Consider the following 26280-nt stretch of genomic DNA (forward strand, 5'->3'; position numbering starts at 1 on the left):
AGGTCACTGTACTGTCAAATCGACTATTGCCTCCAAACGCGATTTCACTAAATCTCGCTAAACGAGTTTCCAAAATTAAATTTATTAACGGGACATTTTAAAAATATACGCAAGTCATAGTTCTATGTAAATGGTTCCAAAAAGGGGTTGAAATAAATTATTCGAAGAAAATGGGTGAATAATTATTTAAATAAACCAGTAATAGGAGTTTAAATTAAGAAAATTTTTGGGTCCTCACAGAGAGTATTCTTCTTCTTCTTCCTTTTTTTAGGATGATATACGTCTTGTTTATCTTAACAAAATGGGTGGGATGGCTATTCTAATGCCAAAAATATTCACGATATTTAGTACCTTTTCCTTGGCGTCCTTTGCATTACTAGGTATTTTCCATGGCATCTTTTGTATTACCAGGTACTAGTGATTTCTTGGGAAAATTGATAGTATTTTTTAGAATAATTATTAGCCAAAAATATTAATTGCTTTTGTAATGACAATCGGAATGATATTAACTCCTATTTATTCATTATCTATGTCAGTGAGATGTTCAATGCATACAATACAAGTTATTTCTTTCAGTTCTCTCGTTTTATCCGTATGACCGGGTGCCAAGCAAATAGAGCTTAATCTCCACGAGGCAAAAAATTAATCCTGGTAGATTCTTCGTACGATGGTATAAATTACCTATTGAAAGTTTGGAACCATGCCATGTGATACTTCGTACTAGTGCCCTTCTGCAATAAAACGCACTTCTGCAGTAAAACGCAATTGGATTATTAGACTACTTGTGCAGAACAGCTAGCTCCTACTTTTTCTTTTTTTCAGAAAGTTACAATTATCTACTCATCCACTGCTGATAATACCACAATAGTAATTTGATTGTCGTGACCCACAAGCGAATTTCTCGGAATAATGTTAAAACCAAAAATTATCACAAAAGTAGTGTTTTGTAGGGAGTGTTTTTGTCATAAGGTTCGCCGCAAGTCACAATATCGATTTAAAAGTTGTTCGATTTATTTTTTCATTTTTTTCCACAACTTAAGAATTTTTGAAGTTAAGATTTTCGATTGCATTTTTTTATTTTAGCCAAAGATGAACCGTTGATTAACATATGATCAAGGGTCATGATTTGAAGGAGTAGGGAAAAAATGTCTTTTAAATCTTTTGCCGCAATACTAATTTGCGGCGAATGAATTAAAATATTTTTTTCCCTTAACCACACATCTAATTTGCGGTGGTTTGGAAAAGTTTTTTCTTTAACCGCACATCACATAAATGGAATTTGCGGCAATAGAGAAAATCTTTTTGACTAGCTAGTCAAATGATAAAACTTTCATTAGCCACAAATTACATTTGAGGCGATAGATACAATTTTTTTTTAGATACAATATAATATTAGTTTTATCAATAATTGTTATATAATATTAGGAATTGTTCTAACCTATAATATTAGTAATAGTTGGGATGAGATCTACCACACAGGAGGATACATTGGAAATGTGAGGACGGCCCCACCTCCCCCTAAGGCGAACCAGAGGGTTCGGCGGGTCGCCTGCCCAACTCTCGCCGGGACTCAGTCGTTCACTACAATCCTCAAATGAATACAAGATAAATCTCAAATATAACTCAAATGTTCCAACATTTACATATCAAAAACTCAAATGTTCCAACATTTACATATCAAAAGCGAAGCGTCCACGCTTCCACTGCGCCACTCTGATCCATGATCCCAATTCTTATACAAGAGGAATTCCACAACAATAAAATCACAACAAGCCTTCCTTCGCCACGAGCCCTGTGGAGGGGAATAAAATAGTTTTGGGGTGAGCTAGAAGCTCAGCGAGTAACCAGTAAAATCAGAAATCAAATATATTTCACAATAATGCATTTCGATCATTTCGATGATGTCATGATTCAGAGATCAAATGTACGTTTATTGCTCTCATGAGCCGGTGAAATCATTGCACTTGAACACCCAACGCTCAAATAGATCATTTAACATTAACATTAACATTAGGAGGGAGCCCCTTTTTGAGCTCCGGAGCCATTTGCTCCGTCATGTCATGAACTCACGAAAATGGTGGAGACGTTGGTGTCCAGCACAAGACTTTCCCAGAACTCATTGAAACCAAATCATGTCATGAATTCACATGCAAGCACGCATGAGATGCAATCGAGTACATAATGCAAGAAACATTTCACAAGTACTTTGGAAATAGTTTAGGGTCACTCACCTCCATGGCTCAGAAATCATCCATCAAATATCATTGCCTTGCTCAAATCCAAGTCTTAGATCACAAACTCAATACAAACAAATCCCTTCAAAGTTCGGACAGCACTTCCCCTAAATTTGCTAACTTTTCCAGCCATCATGGCTTCATTATTTCCTCATCCAATCCCAAAGGTACACACACAACAACAAGTTCATCCAATAGCCATTCAGCAAGCTCCAAGTAGTACTAGTACAAGTCAAGCTAGGGAAAAGTCCGGAAATGAAAGTTAAGCTCAAAACCAGAAAAACAGGTTTTGACGTCATTTTGCGGTAATGGAACCAAAGGTACTACGATGGTCGGATGAAGGTACAAGACCCACCGTTTCGAAGCTAAGAGATAGGGGTACAATATTACAGAAGGTCACTCAACCCAGTTTCGAGTGTAACCAGGTCAAAAATGCAAGAAACTATACCAGAATCACAAAAACAGATTCACAGAACGCATTTTAGCGGAAACATCATAAAGCAGGCTATCCAAGTCCAAATCCAGAAATTCCAAAACCAGCTGAAAGCTAAAAAACAGGGTTACATTTAATCAGAAGACCTCAACAACCAATTCGGAAGCAATTCCAGCCAAGACAACCAATTACAGGCGCAATTCTTACATTCGGGTAAAACCAGAATAGCAATAGTAATTTCGACTTTTCTCACTCTATACTACTCCGATTGACCTGAGATTTTTTAGGCACCTCTAAAATGTCATTCCCTACAACTTTCATGTTTTAAGAAAGGGCCAATTCGGCCTCTATCTAGGACCTAAAATTTCGGACAGAATGAAGAACCAAGAACCCTAATTTTCCAGATTTCTTCCAAAACAGAATTTACTTGCAATCCTCCACTTTTTCCACCTTCTAGAATCATTAAACATCATTTCCAATCATCATACATAACCACATAATCATACTCATATTAAAACAGAAAAATCCCCAAAAATAATAAAAGTTCATCCATCCAACCACAACTCAAAATATAATCCATCAAACCATCTCTTTAGCCATCACAAGTCTCTAATTTAGCATAATCAAGAACAAAGAAAGGATCGCTAGACATGATACCTTCAAATATCAAGAAAGGTGATGACTTAGGGATTTTTCTTCCAAAACAACTCCACCAAGAGCTTCAATCTTCCTTAGCTAGCAAGTTTTATGGAGTGATTTGCAATTTAATCGGTTGGAACTCAAGATTTGGACAAGAAATTGAAGTGCAAGATGATGGATTTTCTCTCTCTTTTTCTCTCAAAATTTCGTCCAAGACAAGCTAAAATGGAGAGAAATTGGGTCCAAATTGGTTTTAGTAAAGTTAGAAAAGTCTTGGTCAAAAGTCAAGGTCCAATGGTTTTGTGACAAATGGTCCTTTAGGGTTTTAATCTTATCTTTTTGTCTCTCCAATACAAATATCTTAACACATTGTAAAATAATATCACTTAATACAAAATTCCAACAAGTTGTCAAAAATATAATGCATTTACCGCACTTGCGGGTCCCACGTCCAAAATACGCTTTTAATTTTTCAAAAACTAACCGATACCAGAAAAATCATTTTAAAACTATCTTTGCTCATAAACTTTATCTGGGGAATTTTGCTAATAAAGAAAATGTAGAAAAGGCGGGCGATTAAATAAAATAAACCCTAGAAAATGAGAAAATTTTCGAGTTCTCACGCTCATTCTTTCGGGTCGTCACAACTTGTCCCGCATATATATTTTTTATTTTTTATTTTTATACATATACTACAAAATAATATTTTTAGTCCTAATTGAGGAATTTCATTAAACAAATTATACTACCAATATGAGAGACTATGGTTAGTTTATAAGATTCATTTTTAGATGTTATGATCTTATGTTTTTTAGAAAAATTTTAATTGGTGTGGAATATATATTTAAACAAGGTACTATTTATAAATTTAAATTAGTATAAATTATTTTTAAAAATTAAATAATAAACGAGCATGGGATGGGTACTGTTTACCTGACCCTTTTGAGCGAGTACTCTAATATACAGGTCGAGTAAAGATATAAAAAAAAAAAAAGACTGATCGCAAAACAATGCATGGAGCGAGCATCCAACTTGCTCTCACCCTAATTTTAATCCTAAAGAATTGTGGACAAGGTAAAAATCATGGTGCATCGTCCGGACAACAATAATGTGACTTTTGCACACCTTTGTCGACAAATTATTTGTCATTTTCTGTCACGGCATCACGGGTTTGTGATTGTGGTTGTTCCACTATTCTGCTGCTCAACTTGCATATAATTGTATGGAGTAGCATTTATTTTGATTCAGTGACAAGTGGAAAAAAAATAGTTATGGGATAGTCTCCAAAAGAAAAATAAAGAGTTATCGGCTAACTAGAAAGAAAAAGTACTTTTTACTTGACAGCTTGTCAGAAAGAAAAAGTAACCCTGCAGTATGAATTAATCATCTTTTCAAGAACAATTGCAAATGTTTTTTGATTGCCTAACTTTTTCCGTTCGTTAGCGTTGAGAGCTAATGACAGCTCATTTGAGCTGCATACAAACCTAGCTATTCGCGAATAGGTCGAGTCAAAATTCAATTTAAACTCGTTTAACACCAATTTCAATTTGAACTTGAGCTAACCAAACTGAATTCAAACGCAAGTTTTGTTAACTCACAAGTTGACTCGATTATATACTTATATATAGTGAAATTACATATATTTCATAATATTTTATTATTTGTTTAAAAAAATTACTATTTTATTTATTTTTTAAAAAATAAAATAATTATTTTTTTTAAAACTCAAGTTCGAGCTGGACTTGGCTCGAATTTGAGTTTAAAATTTAAATTGAGAGTTCGTCAAGCTCGAGATCAAGTTTAAATTTGATAAAATTAAGTCGAAACTCAACTCGACTTAATTAGATCAAAATTCGATTCAATTCAACTCATTTGCAGTTTTAGAACTCGTGTTATGGAATTTTCCTCTTGAGGCCCTTAAGGTATGTACAATAGTAAGCTAAATGAAGAGATGACCTTTTGCCCTCTCCCCTTCCCAACCCAAAAAAAAAAGAAAAAAACTAATTACATTCATGATCAAAGGGAGAGTATTTTCCAGCATTCTTCTGAAGTGCAATTTTGTTCCCTTTTTGTTTTTAAGTCCATATTTTATTGATAAGAGAATAGCAACCGAAGCTATAGCTTTGGAAAATTCCCTAATGCACACCCTATGCCTATACCTCAGAGAAACTGTACAAATGTATTATTTAGTTTGGACTGAAGAATTTGATGAAAGATTTAAAATTCATCGAATCGCTGTTGTTGTTTAAAATATTTAAAAATCATTTGAATGTATAATAAATCAATTATCGAAATACATTTTAAACACTATAATAATTTGTGATTCACAAGTTCAAATGCATCTTAAATAATTTAAACAACTAGAGCGATTTAAGATAATTTCAAATCATTCATGAAATCTCTCAATCCAAATGAAGCGTAAGAGAGTTTGTTTGTTTTTTCTCATTATTTGAAAAAAATAGAATTTGTTTAGGGAAAATCATAAAAAAAAGTGTTCTGAAATATAAGAAGTCCAATTACAATCATGTTATGGAGTTTTCAACCCCCTTTCTGGCACCATTGAGTTGACTATATGAACGAGACAAGTTTTTTTCTGTTTTAAGTGCATGTAATGTTGGGATAAAGCGCCAAAGTATTAATGAGGACTTCGAATCTTCTATCCCCAAAATAGTCTATGTCCCCTCTATCCCTTATTTGCACAGTTACCATGTGTCCCTAGCCTTTTGTTAACCCAAATTCAAATAAATCGATAATAATCGGTTTACAAGTTTACTCAAAATCAGTTAAAACAGATAACTCAAAACTTTTTTTTTTTTAACAAAAAAGAGTCTTGTTGATCATAAACATAGAAATCAACTAAAACTCTTCTTTATTTTTTACCCCAAATCAACAAGACTCTTTTTGGTTAAAAAGAAAATTAAAAAAAGTTTTGAGTTGTCTGTTTTAATTAATTTTGAGTAAACTTGTAAACTGATTATTATTGATTTATTTGAGTTTGGGTTAACAAAATACTAGAGACACGTGGCAGCTATACAAATAAGGGACAGAGGAGACAGAGACTACTTTGGTGATAGATGATTCGAAGCCATTAATGAGGCTTTAATTGATTTTAAGTAAACTTGTCAACCGATTATTATCAAAAGGCTAACTTGAGTAAACTTGAGTAACAAAAGCCTAGAGACACGTGGCAGCTGTACAAATAAAGGATAGAAAGGACAAAGACTACTTTGGGAACAGAGAATTTGAAGCCAATTAATGAGTATGGGAACTAATCAACAGTTAAATGGGATCCCGCAAAGCTGAAACCGTTGAGGTTGAAAGGTGCTTATTTTTTTTAACTCCATATAGTACAAAGGAGCAATCTAGTTAAGAATAATTCGCTGGAATTTTTTTTAGCAAAATTAGAAATTGTTCATGTATAAGATCTGGTCCGATTCTAGACACCTTTCCCATGAACAAGTGGGTATATAAGAATTTACATGAATTTCAGATAAACAGCAAAAGTACGATAGATAGAGAATATGAATGTCTGATTTCGTTTAATTTATGATTTATGTCGCTAATTATTCAAGATTTTGAAATATATATATATATGTGTGTGTGTGTGTGTCTATACATATATATACATACATATACGTGTGTACTTATGTATGTATGGTGGAATTCAACAAATATTAAGATTGAAATATTTGAAATGAAGTCAATTTTGTGCAAATTTTATTCTAATCTAACATCTAAATATTGATTATATATATAAAAATTTAAAAAATAAACAAATATTTCATTATGACTTGTATAACAGATAGTGACATCACAATTTTTTTTCCTAACTATTTTGAGTGGAAGGGTATTCTTATAAATTTTAGAAAAAAAGTACTTTTATTCATGGTGTACCAACATTATCAACATTGATGAGAGTTTATATAGAAGTTGCCCTACAAATATACTTGTTACAGAAGATAAAAACCTGTCAAACTAAAAATCAAATTACAAGCCAAAAACCTATCAAACATGGCACAACAACTTGTAGATTATATGTTGTTGTTAAGATTTAAATCTAAAAATTTAACTAATTTCCAATATATTCCGAGTAGAAATCACTTTCATTTTGGACATTGTTTGGATACTCTAGGCAGGGGGTATTGCCATGACGCCAGCCAAATACAGTACTAGGCTACTAGGTTTCTGCCTCAATGTCATCAACTGACCCAATTGATTCCTCCCCAATATACCTAGTAGTGATCCCACTATTCCATGTCCCATATGTAAACAGCCATTATAAAAATGCAACAAGACATAGGGCCCTGGATGCGACACAACAACCAGCGTACAAAAGAGCAAATTAACAATGGTACTATATATTCACGCTTAAGATGTAATTCGATTTTTAATTGCCAACCTTCTCGTGAATAGAAAATCGTATAACCCTAAAAACCCAACAATTTATAAACCTTAAAGCTTGGTTTCATCAATCAACCAGTTAGATATGATAGGTTTCTACCTTAATCTGATCAAGCTACCAAGCTCAAGTCCACTATATAAAGCATAGGTTGAGGCAGCACAGCATGCATAGTACACACGGCATAACTTGCTCAATATCTAGGTCATGGCTTCTCTTACCATGCCAACTCTCTCCTCCAACCTTGCCAATTCCTCCTCCATAGCACATTTCATCTCACTTGCAAAACCCACTCACCCAAATCGTAAAACAGGCCCAAAACTTACATGCAATGCCACAAAAGGTGACGAAAACTCCAGTGATCATGACATTGCCGGCTCCAAAAATGGAGAAACTTCTTTACTGAAGCTTGATAGAAGAAATGTGCTACTTGGCATTGGAGGAGGGCTCTATGGTGCCTTCACTTCTGGTGCTAATCCATCAGCCTTTGCAGCACCACTATCTCCAACATTCATAGCCTGTCACGATGCCACTGACCCCGACAAAAAAGAAATCGACTGTTGTCCACCCTCGGTCATGGCCGCGGATATCACTGATTTTGTTCCTACTGCTCCTTCTGTCATCGCCACTAGACCTGCGGTGCAACTAGTCGACTCGACTTATTTGAAAAAGTACAAGACGGCCATAGAGAAAATGAGGAATCTAAGTTCGGATGATCCACGTAGTTTCACTGCACAAGCAAATGTGCATTGTGCATATTGTAACGGTGGATACTATCAAGATGGCTATGCAGATTCTAAACTTCTATTGGATGTTCACAACTCATGGCTCTTCTTTCCCTTTCACAGATGGTACTTGTATTTCGTCTAGAAGATATGCCAAAACATGGTCGATAACGATACTTTTGCACTTCCCTTTTGGAACTGGGATAATCCACCTGGGATGTTTCTGCCAGTCATTTTCAAAGACTCCTCATCCCCACTCTATGATAGCTTACGCAATCCCTCTCACCTAAATACAGTTCTTGATCTGTCCTACGAAGGCACTGATTCAAAGGATAGTACCACAACAGTGATAAGAAACAATCTCTACCTCATGTACAAGCAAATGGTTACTCAGTCCACAACTCCATTGAGTTTTTTCAAAAAAGCGTTTCGTGCTGGTGAAACATCTGATCCCGGAGCCGGTTCAATTGAAACTAGTCCTCATACGAATGTGCACGTTTGGACTGGCGACCCTAATGAATCTCATGGCGAGGACATGGGCTCCTTCGACTCAGCGGGAAGAGACCCAACCTTTTATTGTCATCATGCCAACGTTGATAGAATCTGGTCTCTTTGGAACTCTTTAGGAGGCCTGAACTTAACTGATTCAGACTGGTTAAACTCCAGTTTCTATTTCTACAACGAATAGGCAAAGCCTGTAAAGGTTTATGTGAAAGACTGTTTGGACACCTCAGTTCTTGGATATACTTATCAAACTGTGGATATCCCCTGGCTGAATAGTAAGCCAAGCCCGCGTAGGACGGCTATCGCATTACCAACAGCTCCTACTCCAAGTCAAGTGTTTCCAACGACCCTGGAGAAAGCTATAACTGTTCTAGTGAAGAGGCCAAAGAAGAAGAGTACCAAGACGGAGAAGCAGAAGGCAGAGGAAGTTCTGGAGATATCTGGGATCCAGTACAATATTGGAGAGTTTGTCAAGTTTGATGTGTACATCAATGAAGATACTCCGGACGAGAGCGGGCCGGAGAAGACTGAGCTGCTGGGGAGCTTCACCAACGTGCCTCATGGACATTCCATGATTTCTACTACTACTAAGAGTTATGCAATATCTGAAGTTTTGCAGGAATTGGGAGCGGATGAGTTTGAGAGCGTCTTGGTTACTTTGGTCCCCAAGAGTAGCACTATTACCATCTCGGGAGTCAAGATCAAGTATGATAACACCAAGGTGTCTGCATGAGATTAAAAAAAAAATTTAATGGTGTGCTTCATATATGTTTGTAAGGATGGCAACGGACACGGGCACCCGCCCCGCGGGAGTCATTGGGGTGAGGGGTGGGGCGGGGGAGAATTTTTTCCCCCCGTTCCGTTTGAATATATATATGTACATAATTGTATATATATATATAATGATATTATCAATTATACTACTAATGATACATGTCTATTAAAAAAATTATTAATTATTTATACCAAATTTATTAATACATTTATGTTAAATTCCTAACTACACTTAATACAATAACACTTTTTTCTAAAAAAAACACAATAATAATTTAGTGATTGTATTTGTATCAAATGTGAAAACTTGATTATTTTAGTTATTTTTGTTTTATCATATTAAATTGTATTCAAATAACCTTTGTTTAATTATTTTTATAAATTACAATGAATAATAATTTGGTGATGTATTGATATTTTAGTACTTGATTATTTGTTCAAATTTAATTATAATGAAATTATATAATAAAATTTTTTAACATCGCGGGGGAAGCGGGCAGGACGGGGGCGGGAGTGGGAGCCGGGGGAATTAAAATGCAACGGGGAGGGGGTGGGGAATTTTTTAACCCCTATATGTGTGTCTTGCATGCTGTTTTTTGTTTCAGATGTTGTGATTTCTGTGTCCTCCCTCAACCAATTAGGGCCTTGAATCCACCTTTATTTTCCTTTTGATATGGTTCGGAAAGCCATCTCATCTTACCGGATCATGCATGAGGAGTACTGTGATGTGTCTACCTAAATAAACCTGCATGGGGATTGTGAATTGTGATATACCTGCCTAAATAAACCCCGAAAGGCAGCGAGGGAAAGAAAAGAAGAATGCAGTATTTGCACCCTGTTAGGGCGGTTATTTATATTTAACCTTTGGTGAAAACTATCACCTATGAAATCCCAAGATCTTTATGGCGATTATTGAGAAATAATTAATACAAAATTGCGGAAGCATACCTTGATTCATGTTGACAAACTGGTGCTTGAATCCCTAGAGATTTTGGGGTGGCCTTCCAGGTCAACACGTATTTACCAATCCTTGAGAGAGGCCTTTAGTATCTCTCTGGTATCTTTCCTAACGATGGGATATCAGGAAAGGGTTGTATATTGTGGTACTAGAAAATACGACAAGAAGATATCGTGTGACTTGGGGACCATAACCCTATTTATAAGTAACATTCTTGTTACCTTTTGAAACCCTATTTCAGCCCTTCATAGAAATAGGAGCCCTCAAGTTTCTACACATTAAAGGCCCACATCCTATTAGATACATTAAGTCCAAATCATATTTGATCACTTTAATTGGACTTAACTTTATTTGACAGCTTGCAACCCGTAATTATTCACATATAAGTCCAATGTTGGATTAAGGATCCAACAATCTCCCACTTGGACTATATGTGTAACCTTATAATTATGTTTTGCAATTAATCGTATGAACTTAACTTTACTATCATTATCACAATGTATCTGTAACCAATTCGGTCCATCAATTACACCAATATAGGATCAAAGTGGTCTTTGTTACAATTTCGTAACTCGACCCATCAATGGTCACATATATCGATGCAATTGAATGGCATGAATCATGATGTAGATGTATAGCATGAAAATTTCATGTAATGTGATCAAAACATGCCTATTTTCAACTGGTCCACCTTAAAATTTTATGAGATCAAACCATACCAAAGTCAGAGTATAAATAAATCCAAACTTTATTTATGCATAAAATATCCTTAGATCATTAATAACCGAAACGTATCATAAGAGCATTTAAAATATCAAACTCCCACTAAAACTGTACATCATTTATTAATATGACACCCATACGAGCAGTATGCTCATGAAATATTTTGGGTGGTAATCTCTTAGTAAGCGGATCCGCAACCATGGAGTTTGTCCTGATATGCTCTATCGATAACTGTCCACTCTGTACTCTTTCTTTAACAGACAGGAACTTGATATCTATATGTTTAGATTTCGTCGAGCTCCTGTTATTATTGGAATATAGAACTGCTGACTTGTTGTCACAAAATAATTTGAGTGGTCTTTCAATGCTATCCACTACACGTAATCCTGTGACAAAATTTCGTAGCCAAATTCCTTGGTTGGATGCCTCATAACAAGCTATAAACTCTGCAGCCATAGTGGAAGATGCTATGAGAGACTGTTTAGCACTCTTCCAGGATATAGCACCTCCAGCCAACAAGTACACATAACCTAACATTGACTTCATAGTATCTTGGCATCCAACATAATCGGAATCAGTATACCCAACGATCTCTAACTCATCTGACTTCCGATACGTGAGCATGTAATCTTTTGTTTTCTGTAAATACCGTAAGACCCGTTTGGTTGCTTTCCAATGATCTAATCCTGGATTACTTAAATATCTACCCACATTCCAGTAATGTACGCAATATCTGAACGCGTACATACTTGAGCATACATTAGACTCCCTACTGCTGAAGCATAAGGAATCTTTTGCATCTCTTTTTCCTCAAAAGCATTCTTAGGACACTGCTCAAAACTAAATTTGTCTCCTTTAGCCACGGGAGTGTCACTTGGTTTACAATTTTGCACGCCATATCTTTTGAGAACCTTTTCGATATATCCCTTTTGTGATAGTCCTAAAATATCTCGAGATCGATCTCGGTGTATTCGTATACCTAACACAAAAGATGCATCACCAAGATCTTTCATCTAAAAATTCTTAGTCAGAAATTTCTTGGTTTCATGCAATAGACTAATGTCGTTGCTGGCAAGCAAAATGTCATCAACATATAATACCAGAAAAATATACTTGCTCCCACAGAACTTATGGTATATGCAACCATCTACTAAATTCATCTCAAAACCAAATGAGATGATCACTTGATGAAATTTGAAATACCATTGTCGAGATACTTGTTTGAGCCCATAGATGGATTTTTTAAGTTTGCAAATCATATTTTTTGGATCTCTTGATACAAAGTTTTCTGGTTGCACTATATAAATCGTCTCATCAATGTTACCATTGAGAAACGCTGTCTTTACATCCATCTAATGTAACTCAAGATCGAAATGCGTCACTAGTGCCATGATAATTCTAAAAGAGTCCTTTGAAGAGACCGAAGAGAAGGTTTCTTTATTGTCGATACCTTCTTTTTATGTAAATCTCTTAGCGACAAGACGAGCTTTGTATCTTTCCACATTGCCTTTCGAATCTCTCTTGATTTTAAATATCCATTTACAACCAATAGGTTTCGCACCTTCTGACAATGAGACAAGATCCCAAACATCATTGTCTTTCATGGATTTAATCTCCTCTTCATGGCATCGATCTACTTTTGAGAATTTGAACTTTCTATGGTTTGACGGAAGTTGATTGGATCATCTTCCATCATCCAAAGTCATCCTCATGTTCTTGGAGAAAAACAATGTAATCATCTGGCACTGCACTTCTCCTTTCTCTACTAGATTTTCTTAATGGCATTGGTTCTTGGAGAGGGAGAGTTTGTTCTTCTATAACAGTTTGTTCTTCGACATTGTCTTGATTTGTCATGTCATGATCTTGTTCAGGAATAGGATCCTGAACAAGATCAATGACACCTATAGGAATATTAATATATTTCTCTTTAAAGATAATATCCCTTACTGTATTTTCTCCCCCAAACTCGACATTCTCAAAGAATTGGGCATTTCCTGTCTCAAAAATTGATTTAGTTGTGAGATCATAAAACTTGTAACCTCTGAATTTTTCAGAGTATCCAATAAAATAACAACTAATCGTTCTTGAATGCAGTTTCTTTTCATTTGGCTTATAAGGCCTTGCCTCAACTGGACATCCCCAAATATGTAAATGCTTTAAACTGGACTTTTTCCCTGTCCAAAGCTCATAAGGGATTTTGATAGTTGCTTTAGTTGGAACTCTGTTAAGAATATATGCTGCAGTCTTAAGTGCTTCTCCACAGAGTGACTCTGGTAAGGTAAAATGATATATCATACTCCTTACCATGTCTTTAAGCGTTCTATTTCGTCTTTCAGCTATACTATTTATAGTGGGTGATGTTGACCTTGGTCCCTAACTTTTGATGTTTACAAAACAATGGATAATACTAATATCTCTTCAAGAAATATTTTCAGTTGTGAAGAAAATCAGATTCAAAGATCAAGTGCAATTGAAAAGGACAAAGGCTGCTGAAAGCTGTCAGACGCTTGGATCGAACGTCCGATAATCATTGCGTAACTTCGGACGCATGAAGAACTCCACCACCGGACGTCCGAAGGAAATAAGAGATTCCCCCTGGATCACTAACCTCGATCGGACGCAAACATCGGACGTCCGATAGGATCCTTCAAAGTCGACGAAACTATCGGACGCTGAATATGTCTCCACCGGACATCCGATAGAAACAAGATGATTTCTCAAATCTCTTTGTTTGCTGTCGGACGCACAAAGAGCTTGCACCGGACGTCCGATAGAATTGAAGAAAATTTCTCAAACTCACTGCCTGCTGTCAGATATAAAAGACAGGAGTACCGGACGTCCGATACTTCAATGCCTAGTTGACTGTTCAGCTACTTTTTATCCGTTGGAAGCATTAATGAAGCACTTTGTTGGTCTCCTATAAGTAGAGTATGGTCAGAATCTTCAAATAACTTTTGCACACTGAAGATACAAAAGATCTAGAGTAGTTTTAGTGAGAAAACACTCTCCAAGGAAGATTTGTAGTCTTAGTGGTGTGAGATTCATTGTAAACTTTTCATTTGTGAGTGTATACTTCATGAGTGTAGCTCTGTGAGGGTTGCCTTGAGGGATAGTAAAATTTCCTAATTTGACCGAGTGGAGTTCGGGGCAAGGAGGAAGTGAACCTTCCTTTGTACACAAGAGTGATTGTAATTCATCAACTTGAAAAAACTTGTTTGAATAAATCTACAAGCTCAAGAGGAGTTGGGTAGTTAATTGATTTGCAATTCTTTCCTTTTTATTTACTTATTGTTATGATTATGATCTTTACATTGTTTATCTCTTCTACTTCTCTCAAGTGATTTTGTTCATTCATTAATTGATTCATTATGTGATCACTTAGAAAAGAGGGTAAATTTCATATTGAGCAAAAAGTGCCCATAACTTAATTAGGTTTTTAATCAACCTAATTCACCCCCTCTTAGGTTGTCTTCGATCCTTACAGGTGAACCCGACATAGTGTACTGTGGGACGATACCGCATTCCTCTAGGTATTTAGCAAATGGTCTTGGACGTTGTTCACCTGAACCGTCATATCTACCATAGTACTCACCACCACGGTCAGATCTGACGCTTTTAATTCTTTTGTTTAGTTGATTCTCAACTTCAGCCTTAAAATTTTTAAACATGTCCAGTGACTGTGACTTTTCTGAAATGAGATATATATAGCCATATCTTGAAAAATCATCTATGAATGTTATAAAATATTGTTGACCATTCCAAGCAGATGTAGGAAATGGTCCACAAATATCTGTATGTATAAGTTCTAAGACGTTTGAGAACCTATTGGTTTCAAATCTCCTTTTATTGGTTTGTTTTCCATTTATACAATTAATACAATCATTAAAATTTGTAAAGTCGAGAATTTTATTTGACACAAACCTTTTCATTCTCCGTTTGGAGATATGTCCCAATCTCTTGTGCCATAATGCAGCTGAATTCTCATTGGCTAATTTTCTCTTTACTCCTCTAGTACTCAAATGCAGAGATTCATTAAATGAGACAATCGTATCAATTAAATATAGATTATCGTAATGCATTAAAGAACCAAAACCAACCAATTTTGAATCATGAAACAATTCAAATTTTTTATTTCCAAATGAACAAAAATAACCAAATTTGTCCAAAGCAGAAATAGAAATCAAATTTCGTCGAAAAGATGGTATAACAAATATTTCATTAAGATCCAAATAAAATCCGGTCTTTAACAATAATCTAAAAACTCCAATTGGCTCAACTTGAACTATTTTGCCATCGCCCACGTAGATATATCTTTCATTATCATTACACTTTCGGCAATTCAGGCAACCCTGCATAGACACACTGATGTGAGTTGTAGAACCAGAATCTAACCATCATGTGTGTCTAGGTACCGAAGTTAAATTAACCTCAGAACAAACCAAATTAAGAAGCATACATTTCTTAGCACGCCAAGCGTGATGGTTGGTGCAATATTTTTTTTTATACCCTTCAGAAGAAACAACTATTCTTTCCCTGATCATCTGATTTCTTTTGTTGTTTCTTTTGTGGCGCTATACCTGCAGCTCCTTTTTCCTTCTTTCTCTTATGTCCCTTACTTTTATTATTAGTGGTCGACACCAGATGGACACTTTCTGTCTGATCTTACTTCAACCTTTCCTCTTCCTCTACACAGTGCGAGATGAGTTCATTTAGAGACCAAGTCTCCTTTTGACAGTTGTAACTCACCTTAAACTGGCTAAACTATGTAGGAAGAGATATTAAAATCAAATGCACTAGTAACTCTTCAGAGAGTGTCAATTTAAATGCATTTAATTTTGAAGCAAGATGAGACATTTCCATAATGTACTCTCTGATATTAACTTTACCACTATATTTCATTGAAATTAGGCATATCAAGAGCGTACTAATTTCAGTCTTTTCGTTCTTGACAAACCTTTTTTCAATATCTTGAACGAACTCTTTAGCGGTTACTTTTGTTTCTGACATTGTTCCTCTGAATGCTTCTGGAACGGCCTTCTTAATGATCATCATACACAAACGATTTGATCTCTCCCACCTTTCCTTATCCCTCTTTTCATCAGAGGTACTCTGATCTATAAGAGGTGGGGAAAAATCATCCCTTAACGCAAGGTCGAGATCTATTACTCCAAGTACTATCAACAGATTTTCTTTTCAGGACTTGAAATTTCTGTCATTCAACATAGGAATATTATTGATGTTGGTAGTAATATTCGTAAGATCATTTGCAACTGAACAGAAAACATTAAATAATTAAAACAAGCTCACATAAACCAAACAATAATAAATTTAAATAAAGGTAACTCCATCTCAAGATACCAATGTTCCATTAATATTTTGTCTTTGGACAAAAAATATTAAATTATAAGTGATATCTTGGTGTAGTAATAAATATTGATAATAATAACATGTTAAAAAATAAATTTTCCTTTGGGCAAATTTATAAATCACATGTAAAAATTTAAATAATTATCACGTATTTATTACCACAAGTGCACATATAATTTTATTAAATATTGACCTTCTTTTGGGCCGATCAATATTAATAAAATTACAAGTACTCAACTAGTTATATTTTAAAATAAATTAATTTCCATAATAGAGGTCACTTTGGTGGCATATTATTTCAATTAATTTATTTCAAAATATATATAATTATACCAATATTCAAATTTAAAATTATACAAATCAAACAAAATTTTTTATCAAAGTCAACTTTGATCAACTCTGGTCAAAACTAGTCAAACTAGTCAATTGGATCAAGACTTGTTGGACTAAAAGTCCATATCCATAATTGAACCAATTTTATTATTTAAGTCCCAAATCTTCTTGAAATCCATAATTACTTTATAAAATTTTATATTTAATGGGTCTAATATATGGACTTTATAGGACTTAAATGTCTTATTAACTTTATCAGGGTTCACTTAAATTAAAGAAACCCTAATTTCCTTAACATAAAAAATATATGTATATCCTCTTATATACCAAAACAAGTCTAAAGGAAAATATAAATCACGGCAGAATCAATACAAGGAAATTGTGTACCCAAGATTTAAGACACAAATCACCATGTCCATAATTTATTTGAGAAACTCTCGGCTATTTAAAATCAAGCACAGTAACAGCTACTGGATTGCATCATAGTTTGACAACTTAATTATTAACAGTGGAGAAAAGGACGAACCACTTCCCGAAGCCAGAAAACAAGTAGCTTGTGGGTCCCACGTAAATCATCACTTGATTTACCAATTAGTGAACATAGATTGAAAACCGTGTGAAGACTTATGTAATCTTTTTTTTTTTTTTTTAATGATACTTTATTACTTATGAAGCAAAACCATAACAAAGTTACAGAATGTCCCCCACCCGGTCTGGCTGCTCCGCCTCCCTTACTATCCTTCTAACAGATGACATGCCTAGCTTATCTAAACGGATCTCCCCCTTCGCTAACTTTGGAATTATGCTAGTGCTGTCATACATAATATAGACTTGCTGTGGGTGAGAGACACCCACATTGGCCAGAATATCCGCCACACGGTTGGCTTCCCTGTAGCAGTGAGAAACTCTTACCATGGCCGCTGTCAGATCCCAGATTTGCTCTATCTCAGTCCGGATCTGCCACGGACACCGGAAACGACGTTGGATAATCCCCACTAACACCTGAGAATCCGATTGAAGGTCTACTCTTACAAACCCCTGCTTCACACACATCCGAAGGCCGGTTAGCATTGCGAGGGCTTCCGCGTGTAAGCTAGATCGTATGCCAAAAAAAGCCGAGAAAGCCAGTATAGGCCCTCCTGAAGCATCACGTAAAATACCACCGCCCCCACTGCAGCCTGGGTTACCCTTGGAACACCCGTCCGTATTCAGAGTTAAACAACCTGGTCTTGCCATCCACCGCACTATCTGAAAGCTAACTCTGCTGCTTGAGCGACCCGACCACTCGTAGAGCTGAGGGAATGAGAGCAAACCAAGCCTCGTATGAAAATGAATCTCCACCGTTAATCTTATATCGGACGAAACGGCTTGGCAAATGGTTGTCGGGTGCATCCGGCTCCCTTCAAACATCGATGCGTTCCTCGCCTTCCAAATGTGCCAGCAAATGAAACTCGGCAACAATCTGAAGATAAGCCGCCTGTATGCTGAACGCGGAGACGACAGCCACCAAGCCACTACCCTCGCCCGCAAAGAAGGCCCTCCATACGTAATACCGCACATGCTAGTAAAATAGGTCCACACCTCCTTAGCGGCCTGCCCCTCAGAAAATGCATGTTCCACCGTCTCGCTTGCTCCCTCCGGGCAGTACCAACATTTTGATGGTCTCATCAGAAACCCCATTTTACACAAAACATCAGGGAATGGAAACCTCCCCAACACCAAACGCAGCATGAAAAATGAGATTTTCAATGGGATGCGAGGGTGCCAAAGGTGAGAATGGACGAAAGAAGGACTGCGAGCCTGTCGAACCTCCTCGAAAGTCGATGCCACTGAAAATTCGCCAGACGTAGTCAACCTCCATATAGGCTCATCAGCTCGAGCACCGTAAGGAATCGGAAGTGATACAACAGAAGGAATTAAGTCAGGGGGGAGGGCAAGGGAGAGCAAACATGAGCTCCACTTCCCGTTTTCGATGAAGTCATTAAAGGAGAGGGTTGGGGCCACCGTAGCCTTAAGAAACAAAGCGCCCGTCCCAAGCCAGTTATCATACCAAAAATGACATGACCCCCCTGAATCTGCCAGCCCACAGAGAGTTCTGCTTGCCTACTAGCATTTACCATTCTCCGTCATGTGCCGGAGGCTTGCCGACTCAGGTCCACCTCTCACGGATGGAGGTCTCGACAATATTTAGCACGCATAAAACTCGCCCAGAGTGATGACCCGGTCCTAAACTGCCACCACAATTTACAAGAAAACGCCATATAAATGTCACGTAACCGTCTGAGGCCCACTCCTCCCTCCTCAACCAGGTAACATAATTGGGACCACCCAATCCAGTGTTACCTCGTGCCTACCTCCGAGGCACCCCATAGGAAGTTCGCGCACACCTTTTCTACCAATCTGAAAACCGACGCAGGTAACACCGCAGCAGAGACCAAGTGAACCGGAACAAACAGAAGCACATGCCTAATCAAGGTTAACTTTCCCCCTGTGGACAAGAACCTCGATTTCCAGGTCAGAATTTTGTTTAAGAGCACCTGAGCTACGTCCCCAAAATATACCGTCTTACACCGTCCAATATATAAGGGAAAACCAAGATATCGGAAAGGGAATTCCTGATGTGTGAACTGCGTGACCCTTTCAATCGCCCTTCTGCAGCTAGGGAGCAACGACGGATGAACTAAATAGCCGCTCTTTTGAGCATTCACCAGTTGCCCCGATGACTGCTGGTATTCCCCTAGTATGTGCATGACGCCTGATAACCCCGCAGTAGCCCCATTTGTAAATATCATTACATCGTCTGCAAAGGCTAAGTGCGTGACTGTGGGGCAATCCCGTGGGGCCCGAAACTGTGACAGCCCCACCTCCCCCTAAGGCGAACCAGAGGGTTCGGCGGGCCGCCTGCCCAGCTCTCGCCAGGACTCAGTCGTTCACTAAAGTCCTCAAATAAAGTACGAGATAAATCTCAAATATTACATCAACTTCTCCAATAATTATATCTTAAAAGTATCGAGTCAAACCACTCTAATACATTAAAATAACAACCAGCAGAAGGTAGACCCTATGGAGGGTCCTTTTACAAACCACCAAAACTAAAACAAACATCGTACTTGTCCAACTATTACATGCACATCTAACTATACTAGTGTGTGTGACAAAAGTCCCCGCGTCGGCCCCTGCTAAGGAAAACAAAAGGAATGGGGTAAGCTATATGCTTAGTAAGTAAACAGGGGCAAAAGCATAAATTTCCACGTATCAACAGTTACATAGTAAGAGTAAAGCAAAAGCAGAAAAGTAACATCACATAATAAGGATACAGGTGGCTCCAAAGCTAGATCGTTTGCCATGTGTGACCTCCTGCCGACACTCCGTCGACCTCAAATAATGGTCCGTAGAACTTCACTTGTACACCCACCGTACACCTTATCACCCTCTCTGGCCAGGCACCTCACAAACTTGCTCGAGCGAACGAAATCACAAACTTGAGCTTGGTTCACAAGCTCGGGTCACAAACTTGGTCCACATAATCGGTGAACCGGATTCACAAACTTGGTGACCTCAAACCAGGTTGGACTAACTTCGACCAAGCCCTAACCGGCTCGAATAGTCCATCTAGGTCATGAGATCGGGCCCCAAACTCACAAACTTCACAAAATTTATTCAAAAGTCACCCCGAGCCACAAGCTCAAGGGGTTTAGTTCCAAAATAATTCACATACATATGTCATGTACAAATATGTGCACAAATTCGGGTTTAGATCGAGCGTGATAAAGTACACCCTCGCCTAGGTACCCTTTTCATACATATCGAAACACATAAGCAACTAACACGTAGGAGCGGCCTGAATACTTACACAACGAACAAAAGAGCAAAATTCAAAATTTGTGCCGCGAATAGTAGCTAGTAGGCCCCACCGGCTCCACGTAGCTCACCACCGTCTGAAATAGAAGATTGCGTCACAAAATATCATAAACGGCTACTAATATGCCTAAAACAAAAAAAACGGCAAAATCGGCACATACGAGTGCGGAAACGACACACGGAAACGGGAATGGCGGCCTAGCCATTTTGCCGTCAAAACTGTTTTGAACTTAATCGAAGCTATGAGTGTCGGATCAAGGTACATGAGGTACCGTTGCGAAGCTAAGAGGAAGGGCTACAATTTTCATGAAGACACCTAAATCCGGATCTGAACAGAAATAGGTCGAAAGTGCAGAAAATCGTTCCAGGAATTTGCACTCCAGAGTAACGGACAGGGTATGTTTGCTGGACTATAACTCCCAGCTCACAAATCCAAATCAGTAAATTCCAAAGGCATTAGAAAGCTGAGACATAAGGTTAAAACTTTGATGTTTTGGCCAAGACCTGAATCCACTCAGAAGAGAACGAAATTTGAGTGTCAAAGTACTCGTCAGAACTGTCCAGATTCAAGGCAGTTCTGACGATCAATTTTGTTTTGGTCATAACAGGAGCTACGGAACTCGGATTTCGATTCAGTTTATACCATTTCGAAGCCAAAACCAAGATCTACGTTTCTTATGAAGGAGTCAAAACCCAGATCGTACGGGATCAAAACCGAAAAAGTCACGGACAGAAGCTAAACTAAAAACGCACAGAACCTGATGTTAAAAACAGGCTTGAGTATTTCATCTATAACTCATGATACACTAATCCGTTTGACCCGAAATTTTACAGGCATATTCAAGACTTAAGAGGCTACAATGTTGAAGAAGGCCACTCAGTCAAATTTCGAGTGTAACTATGTCAAAAATGTAACATACTACACCAGAATCGCAAAACAGGTTCACAAACCGTAATCTAGTACAAACATCATAAAACAGCCTACATAAGTCCAAATCCAGAAATTCCAAAACCAGCTGAAAGCTAAGAAACAGGGCTAAATTCTATCAGAAGGCCTCAACAACCAATTCTGAAACAGTCCAAACCAAAATAACCAATTATATAAAAATGTAACATACTACACCAGAATCGCAAAACAGGTTCACAAACCGTAATCTAGTACAAACATCATAAAACAGCCTACATAAGTCCAAATCCAGAAATTCCAAAACCAGCTGAAAGCTAAGAAACAGGGCTAAATTCTATCAGAAGGCCTCAACAACCAATTCTGAAACAGTCCAAACCAAAATAACCAATTATAATCGCAGTTCTCAGGTTCGGGTAGAAACAGGACAGCAAGGGTAATTTAGACTTTTCTCATTATACACTACTCCGATTGTCCTGAAATTTTTCAGGAACCTCTAAAATGTCATTCCCTACAACTTTCATGTTTTAAGCTAAGGCCAATTCGGCTTCTAACATGGTGCAAAAAAAACGGACAGAAAGGGGAAAAATTTTCCAGAAATCTGGAATCTTTTGGTCTCTAATGGAACTTTCTCAAATTTCTTGTTCTAATCACTACCAAACAGCCTTATATAACCTTAATTACAACATATATTAACCATACACCAAGTTGGGCCGCAAATCATCCAACCCTAGTTCATATAACCAAAAGGGGAAAACCCCCAAAACATGATAGCATCCATTATTCACCACCAAATTTGAGTTGCTAAGCTAATTTACACAAGATTTAAAAGATCAAAGACCATGATCAGATTTCATACCTCAAAGACAAGCTTGGATGAGTGATAATCAACCTCCTTGGAAAATTTCTGGTTCCCCTAGCTTCCCAACTCACAATTAGCACTTTAATCGGTTTGGAAATTTAATTTGTCACTTGGTTGGTTAGAATCAAGAAGAAGGAATTGTTTCTTGCTCTCACTTTCTCTCTCTCTCTTGGTCGACCAGCTACTGGAAAAATGAAGAGGAAAGGGCAGAAAATTGGTTTAAGAAGGCTAGTTGATCACTTGGCCAAGAAACTCTAGGGTGGCGACAAGTGTCGCCACCACCACCTTTCATTTTTCTCTTTCTTTTCCTTGCTCTTTTTAGTCCACATTTTCGGTCAAGCTAGCTGGCAATGAGGGGGAAATATTTTGCTCAAGTATTAATGCTCATGTGATAAGAAAGTGGTGGTCAAGTGGTGCGTTCAATCGGTAGTGTGCGGGACCCGCCGGTTCGCGCCGTTTTTCTTAAAAACACACGTATGAGGGTTTTTACTTCCCATTCACTAACCTTATATCATTGCTACTAATCACATATTATTTCTCACTTAAAAGTCACTTTTACTCTCCAAATTTAATCCGTACTCTGTACCAAAAATTCATCCGGCGAAAAATCGTGAGAACCCTAATTTTGCTCTAAACTTGAAAATCGAAGAGTGAAACCCTACTTTCTAGGTTTATTTGCACTTATGTGGAATGAATGGATAGAGGAGCCTGAATAAATAATAATTTCCAAATAAAAGGGCATTTTTAAGGAAACGTGAGGGTTTTACAATTCCAATGATTAAAATTAGGGTATCAATTAAAATGCGAAAGATTTAAGAAAACCGGTTAGTCACAAGTAAACTAGAGTTTTTGACTACAATATTAGGGTTTCTAATCTTTTAAAACAAAATAAGGTTTTAATCAAACCCAAAGAAATAACTTTAGTATCTTCCCTGAAACAAAATAATGTTTTAAAATAAAATGAACTAAAGAAACCGTAAAACAATAGCATCTTAAAAGTTGGGGTGTCACAATCTCCCCTCCTTAACAGAATTTCGTTCTCGAAATTCCAATCAACGAACTAAAGGGTGGAATACTCAAAATAATCAAAAGATCAAAATGTATCCATATATATACAAGTCACGCCAAAATATACACAATATAATGCATCCTATACACCAAGGGACATTTCAAGTTAGACAAAGTCAAGAGCTGCAGGTACTATATATATAGGTATTCACATACCACAAGTAAATGACATGTAGTGCAAGGACAAAATGAAAGAAACGCGACTTATCGTCCCACGCTCAGGAAAAATCACCATCGTCCGGTTTCTTACTCCACTCCCCAAGGTGCCCGTTGATATCTTGTACTCACTCTAGCCAGACAAAGCCTGTTCATGTTCTCAAAATGCTAGTCTCAAGTACTAAACTCTGGAGTACTCAGGCACAAGAATCCGAAATAAGATAATTCACATCTCGAGCTGCAGTCCCAAGAGTAAACTATCTACAATCGAAATTCCTACCTGACGTACCTATCTATAGTCCTCAGATACCATGAGAAAGATTTAAGGCCTATAACATTTATGATCCATAACTTATGCTCGAACGAACACTTAGTCCTTCATACTTATTCGCCACTTCATCCAGGCTCACTCTGCGCAGAGACCACGCGAAGCAGCTATAGGTTTTATCCCTCAATTGCTTAACTTTCAAATCAAATCAAATCCCACAGTCCGGCATCCTAAACTTTAGCCTAGGATACACTACAGAGATCTGAAGCCTAAGCTCTGATACCACCTGTGACAGCCCCACCTCCCCCTAAGGCGAACCAGAAGGTTCGGCGGGCCGCCTGCCCAGCTCTCGCCAGGACTCAGTCGTTCACTAAAGTTCTCAAATAAAGTACGAGATAAATCTCAAATATTACATCAACTTCTCCAATAATTACATCTCAAAAGTATCGAGTCAAACCACTCTAATACATTAAAATAACAACCAGCAGAAGGTAGACCCTATGGAGGGTCCTTTTACAAACCACCAAAACTAAAACAAACATCGTACTTGTCCAACTATTACATGCACATCTAACTATACTAGTGTGTGTGACAAAAGTCCCCGCGTCGGCCCCTGCTAAGGAAAACAAAAGGAATGGGGTAAGCAATATGCTTAGTAAGTAAACAGGGGCAAAAGCGTAAATTTTCACGTATCAACAGTTACATAGTAAGAGTACAGCAAAAGCAGAAAAGTAACATCACATAATAAGGATACAGGTGGCTCCAAAGCCAGATCGTTTGCCATGTGTGACCTCCTGCCGACACTCCGTCGACCTCAAATAATGGTCCGTAGAACTTCACTTGTACACCCACCGTACACCTTATCACCCTCTCTGGCCAGGCACCTCACAAACTTGCTCGAGCGAACGAAATCACAAACTTGAGCTTGGTTCACAAGCTCGGGTCACAAACTTGGTCCACATAATCGGTGAACCGGATTCACAAACTTGGTGACCTCAAACCAGGTTGGACTAACTTCGACCAAGCCCTAACCGGCTCGAATAGTCCATCTAGGTCATGAGATCGGGCCCCAAACTCACAAACTTCACAAAATTTATTCAAAAGTCACCTCGAGCCACAAGCTCAAGGGGTTTAGTTCCAAAATAATTCACATACATATGTCATATACAAATATGTGCACAAATTCGGGTTTAGATCGAGCGTGATAAAGTACACCCTCGTCTAGGTACCCTTTTCATACATATCGAAACACATAAGCAACTAACATGTAGGAGCGGCCTGAATACTTACACAACGAACAAAAGAGCAAAATTCAAAATTTGTGCCGCGAATAGTAGCTAGTAGGCCCCACCGGCTCCACGTAGCTCACCACCGTCTGAAATAGAAGATTGCGTCACAAAATATCATAAATGGCTACTAATATGCCTAAAACAAGAAAAACGGCAAAATCGGCACATACGAGTGCGGAAACGACACACGGAAACGGGAATGGCGGCCTAGCCATTTTGCCGTCAAAACTGTTTTGAACCTAATAGAAGCTATGAGTGTTGGATCAAGGTATATGAGGTACCGTTACGAAGCTAAGAGGAAGGGCTACAATTTTCATGAAGACACCTAAATCCGGATCTGAACAGAAATAGGTCGAAAGTGCAGAAAATCGTTCCAGGAATTTGCACTCCAGAGTAACGGACAGGGTATGTTTGCTGGACTATAACTCCCACCTCACAAATCCAAATCAGTAAATTCCAAAGGCATTAGAAAGCTGAGACATAAGGCTAAAACTTTGATGTTTTGGCCAAGACCTGAATCCACTCAGAAGAGAACGAAATTTGAGTGTCAAAGTACTCGTCAGAACTGTCCAGATTCAAGGCAGTTCTGATGATCGATTTTGTTTTGGTCATAACAGGAGCTACGGAACTCGGATTTCGATTCAGTTTATACCATTTCGAAGCCAAAACCAAGATCTACATTTCTTATGAAGGAGTCAAAACCCAGATCGTACGGGATCAAAACCGAAAAAGTCACGGACAGAAGCTAAACTAAAAACGCACAGAACCTGATGTTAAAAACAG

At 37.7% G+C, this 26280-nt stretch overlaps 2 protein-coding genes across 2 annotated transcripts; both read left to right on the plus strand.

The window, feature by feature from the left end:
• Window positions 1–7912: 7912 nt before the first annotated feature.
• LOC113729194 (polyphenol oxidase, chloroplastic-like) lies at window positions 7913–8575 on the plus strand. Its single transcript, XM_027253517.1, has one exon. It carries the CDS (start codon window positions 7913–7915, stop codon window positions 8573–8575), a length of 663 nt encoding a protein of 220 aa, XP_027109318.1.
• A 15-nt stretch (window positions 8576–8590) lies between these two features.
• LOC113729195 (polyphenol oxidase, chloroplastic-like) lies at window positions 8591–9667 on the plus strand. Its single transcript, XM_027253518.1, has 2 exons — window positions 8591–9022; window positions 9119–9667. The coding sequence occupies exons 1-2, from the start codon at window positions 8591–8593 to the stop codon at window positions 9665–9667; spliced, it is 981 nt and encodes a 326-aa protein (XP_027109319.1).
• Window positions 9668–26280: the final 16613 nt, after the last annotated feature.

Source organism: Coffea arabica, chromosome 2e (assembly GCF_036785885.1).
Source record: "Coffea arabica cultivar ET-39 chromosome 2e, Coffea Arabica ET-39 HiFi, whole genome shotgun sequence".
In the NCBI taxonomy this organism is placed as follows: Eukaryota; Viridiplantae; Streptophyta; class Magnoliopsida; order Gentianales; family Rubiaceae; genus Coffea; species Coffea arabica.

Bases quoted from the DNA above. Each gene is read 5' to 3' on its own strand.
- LOC113729194 (XM_027253517.1), top strand. From the start codon at position 7,913: ATGGCTTCTCTTACCATGCCAACTCTCTCCTCCAACCTTGCCAATTCC.
- LOC113729195 (XM_027253518.1), top strand. From the start codon at position 8,591: ATGGTCGATAACGATACTTTTGCACTTCCCTTTTGGAACTGGGATAAT. The intron at 9,023-9,118 runs GTTGATAGAATC...TACAACGAATAG, and splicing joins TTTATTGTCATCATGCCAAC to GCAAAGCCTGTAAAGGTTTA.